At 35.9% G+C, this 5,041-nt stretch overlaps 1 protein-coding gene across 1 annotated transcript; it reads left to right on the top strand.

Moving 5' to 3' along the window:
- Window positions 1-2,870: 2,870 nt before the first annotated feature.
- LOC129245224 (probable fatty acid-binding protein) lies at window positions 2,871-3,648 on the top strand. The gene has a single exon (XM_054883267.1). It carries the CDS (start codon window positions 2,871-2,873, stop codon window positions 3,264-3,266), a length of 396 nt encoding a protein of 131 aa, XP_054739242.1. The 3' UTR covers window positions 3,267-3,648.
- The last annotated feature ends 1,393 nt before the right edge of the window (window positions 3,649-5,041 follow it).

Genomic DNA, 5,041 nt, shown 5'->3' with positions numbered 1-5,041 from the left:
AAAGTTTTTCAATTTAGGATAAGTTAGATTAGGATAATGGAGATGAGGATAGGCTTGCGTAGGTGATAAGTTCGATCTAGTAAGCGCAGGAAAAACGATTAAATGAGGTTAGGTTACATTGGATAAGGTGGAATTACTTAGGTAGAACGAAGTAGAACCAGCGGCCTCGGTAGTCTAGCGTAAGTGCACTATCCTGCCATTCCAGAGGTTGTGGGCTCGAATCCCACGTAACAAGTAAGGCACGGTCCTCGCACTTTTACAGAATTTACCAACTTTCCCTGTTTCTAAAAACAAAAAAAAATGATGATTCCTCAAACCCAAAACTTATTCTTTCCATCCTTACTCAGTCAGCGCATTATTTGCATTGTGGCTGCTAAAAGAAGCAAAATACAAAGAAAATCACATAATTACACACTGCAGCAGTGGCGCCAGCAAGAGGAAGCGGGAAACTGCGGAAATAGCGCAGATACACCAAATTAGCGAAACCCTCAACCATCTGTGCGATCCTTCTGGCAGAAAAATGTGAAACACAGATGGCGCTCCAAGCAGTAAGGAAGCGTTGTTCCTAAGCAACTTTAACCAAAGGTATTAAAAAAGCCTGCTCACGGTCAATGTAATTAGTTTCCACTTTAAGATGACTCCGAACGGCAGATGGTTTTTTATGACAGATATACCCTCAGATGTTTGTCATTGCCTACTGAAGAGCGACGCCTATTATCAAAAAAATGTATTTTTTGTCATTTCATATTTTCCGTCTCCTAAGGGGTCGAACTCGTTGCAACCGAATGCAAGTCACGCACAAGCACATCCGCACTTTCCACATCCGCTTCGTAAAAAACTGCTACAATGAATTTTGTACTGTTCGCTTACCAACGAATTTCAGAACGGTCGTAAAAAATCACTTCTTCTGCCAGAAAATCACAATGCTGTGCGAGAGATGATTGAGCAAGATAACCATGTCACATTCTGTGGGATTGAGGCGTCTTTGGCCTTTAGTATGACGAGCATCAATAAGATATCGCAAGGTCACTTTGTGGTAAAAAAAGCTGTGTTTGAGTTGGTTAAACCACAATTTAAAACTGTACTGAAAACGCGACTGCACAGAGTGCTTCGAAAATGGGTTCAAATGAAAGCAAAAGTTCATTTATTATCAAGGAGAATATTTTAATAAACAATAACATCATTTTCAACCTCCAATGTTTTATTTCCTTTTCTTGGGCCTGAAATATAAGTAGTAAGCCACGTATCGATTGGCAGGCATCATCTGAAGATTTCCGTTTGCATAAAAAAAGTTGCGACTTTTAAGCCGGGACTGAGAAATTTGTTATTTGTTAAAAAATGTATTATTATTACTACAAAAAAATATTTGGAGTGTAAATATCTAAATTTTTCTAAAGATAAAAAGAATGTAGAAATGTCTGTTCAGTCAAATATCAGAAGTCTAAATCGGTCGTTCGAAATCGTAGGTTCGAATCTTTGTTCATCAAATAATAGAAATTTTCTTTCTTTCTAGTGGTCGCCCCTCGGGAGGCAATGGCCAAGACGCACACCACAAATAAGAGGAGGACCTGGGCCAAACACCTAACTGAAGTGTAGGTAGGTAAGTGAAATAGTTGAAGTACCACTCTGGCACTCCTCAAGTAGCACTAAAGCGCCTTTTTGAAACCATTATGAGACCTCCAACACGCAGATATCTACAACCAGCTTGAGTTGTTGATATTATATAATGGAGAAGATTGATGGGATTAAGGCCGGCGCACTTCCCCAGGCTGTCAAAGAAAGGAGCACCCAGTGACATCAGTCATCTAGCTGCCAAACCCGGACATTTACAGAGAAAGTGCTCAACAGTCTCCTTCTCTGAAAGGTCTCCACAGCTTCTGCAATGGGAGTTAAATGGTAACCTTAACTTTTCCGCGTTTTTGCTGATCGTCCAGTGACCGGTAAACACAGCTACGAAATTGAATGGAAACACACAGTTTGGGAATCGACTGGCGAGGAGTCCAAATTACTTTCTCAGCCCTTCGTTTATTGTATTGGGGCCAAAGGGTTTTCGAAATACCACATGAAAAAATGGAGCTCAATTTCCTCTGCGCTTTCCTGAAAAATAATTTTTGCAGTTCCTCTTTGACAACTGTCAGGGAGATGTCGATAACCGGGTAGGAGGTGTCTGAAGCCAATTTTGTTCCCTTTGTAGAGTACCTCCACTTCACTTCCAAATATTCCTAATACTCAAACTCAAATTATGTAAACCACTTCAATTCACTCTACTCTTCAATTTCAATGACATAATTCTTTTCATTTCAATTTACTCCACTTTAATGACATAATTCTTTTCAATTTCAATGACATAAACTCTTTGCCCTTTTCTTTGAAACCCGAAACATAAGTAAACACATGGCACACACCAAATACACTTTTTGTCACATGATACCCCACTCCAAAGCAAAGCCATAACTCACTGTAAAGTAAACTAACCCTGAATAATTTCATTTGTATAGTATTTTAAGTGTTTACAACTTTGTTATTGATTTTTACTTGCAACAATGTTTAATTGTAATTATGTATATTTTATTGATGACAAGGCAAAAAGAAAGTATAAAAATAAAGCCATTCTATCAGAAGGCAGCTCAGTCAGCTCAAGCAGCTCAGTCAGCTCAGTCCTGATAGTTGGAAGGCAGTTGTTTGCTCTAACTCAAAAAAAAATCTTTTATTCTCTAAGGAATCTTTAGTCGGCAGGTTTGCCCTAAAGCTCTTCCATAAGTTAATAGCTCCTTTACTTTGATGATCCTGCCTTACTTTACATAACGATTCAACATTACTTTACATGGCGATCCTGCGGACGATCCTAAAAATAAATCATTAGTAAAAAAATGGCTGTCTGGGAAGGAAAGAAATACAAATTAGAAAAGAGTGAAAACTTCGACGAATACATGAAGGAATTGGTTGTCGGTATGGTTCTACGCAAAATGGGTAACAGTATCAGCCCCACCGTTGAACTGAAGAAGGATGGTGATAATTACTCTTTCACCACTACCTCAACCTTCAAGACAACTACGGTCAACTTCAAGCTGGGCAAGGAATTCGATGAAGAGACACTTGATGGTCGCAAAGTGAAGAGCGTCTTCACTCTGGATGGCAACAAATTGGTGCAAGAACAGAAGGGTGACAAACCATCGACCATTATTCTTGAATTCACAAACTCCGAGCTAGTGACTACTCTCACCCTCAACGACGTGAAGTCCGTCAGAGTCTACAAGGCTGTATAAATGCACAGTGCGCTACATGCGAAGTTCAAAACAACAGTAACAAAAAGCTAAAGTAATTTAAAATAAAAAATGCCACTTCTTGCAATAAACTAATATTGAAAAACTAACTATCATACAGCATACATTGTACTTTATATAACTACATATACATATATATATATATTTTGGATTGTGAATATCCCAATTTTGTTTATGACTGATTATTTGCTGATTAATGCATAAAATAATGTAATTAAAAGTATGAAGTTGTTATTAGGTAACAATTAACTATTTTTATGTGATTAGGCGGCTAATTAAAGTGAAATAATTCTCAATATTATTAACGACGCGCATCAAACTGTTCACACATGCTATGATAAATATTGTTGAATAGAGATTTTTCGCTAATGCATTTAAATATATTAACATTTAATTTACAATTTTTATCATTAACAAATATTTAAGTACAAAACAGGCATAAGAACAAATGTGACTTTTTGCATTCAGTTAAATAAACATAAAATTGAATATTCGTGCACCTTAATGAAAATAAAAAAAAGTGTAGATTAGACTTAGATTAGGATTAGACTTGATTTGTCAGACTATGATTTCGAAATAGTCTACAAGCAAGGCAAAATGAACACAAATGCCGATGCATTATCACGAATAAAGATAGACTCAGACATACTAAAAAAAATGATACCAACGAATTGTGATGACAATAATAAAATGTTTGTAATAACAAGGGGAATGTCTGCCAAAAAAAAACGCCAGGGTAGACACGGAGAACTACAACTCTCATTCGAGGTCAGGCCAACTTCACATTTGGGAATGTACGTCCATAGCTGATATAAGAAATATAAAAAGATTAAAATTCGTATACGAAGAAAGAATGAAAGGATCCGAAATACAGATAAATAAAAAAGGGGATATAATAGTCCGATATAGTGAGGAGCCTCTGAAATACGTTTCAATCATGGGCGAAACTATCATCAATAGCGACTAAAAGAAATATAGAAAAGCTAGCGCTAGCAAAAGATAATTTATTAAAAGAAATGAATATTGAAGATTTTAAGAATGCATTCAACAAGTTACAAAGTGAAAGATTAGAACAAAAATTAAGACCCTTAAGAATAATTTTATATAAAGCCCCAAAACAAATTAATGACGAAGAAATTAAAAAAAAATTAATCTCTGAGTATCATAATTCAGCACTAGGAGGACATCTGGGTATAAGAAAAACTATCTTAAAATTAAAACAAAAATACATATGGAAGAACATGAGAAAAATGATAAAGCGATATATAAACAGTTGTAAAGAATGTACTCGAAACAAACAGACAAAGTACATAAAAGAAAAAATGACAATAACGGACACACCTAGTACAAGCTTTGAAAATTTAAGCATAGATACAGTAGGACCATTGATTATATCAAATGGTTTCCGATATATTTTAACGGTACAATGCGAACTGACAAAATACGTAATCCTATTCCCAATGAAAACTAAAGAAGCAATTTCTATCGCAAAGACACTAGTAGAACAGGTAATACTAAAATACGGACTTTTTAAAACATTAAAATCTGATCGAGGTACAGAGTTTGCAAATGAATTAATGAAAAATATATGCGAAATACTAAATATAAAGCAGACCTTTTCAGCACCCTATCACCATCAGACAATAACAGTTGAAAGGAGTCACAGAGTCCTAAATGAATTTCTGTTACATTTCGTTGAAAATCACGAATGGGACCAATGGCTACCTTATTTTGCATTTGCTTTTAATACCACACCG

The sequence above is a fragment of the Anastrepha obliqua genome, chromosome 4 (assembly GCF_027943255.1).
Source record: "Anastrepha obliqua isolate idAnaObli1 chromosome 4, idAnaObli1_1.0, whole genome shotgun sequence".
Taxonomy (NCBI): Eukaryota; Metazoa; Arthropoda; class Insecta; order Diptera; family Tephritidae; genus Anastrepha; species Anastrepha obliqua.
This window is presented reverse-complemented; position numbering and strand designations above follow the sequence as displayed.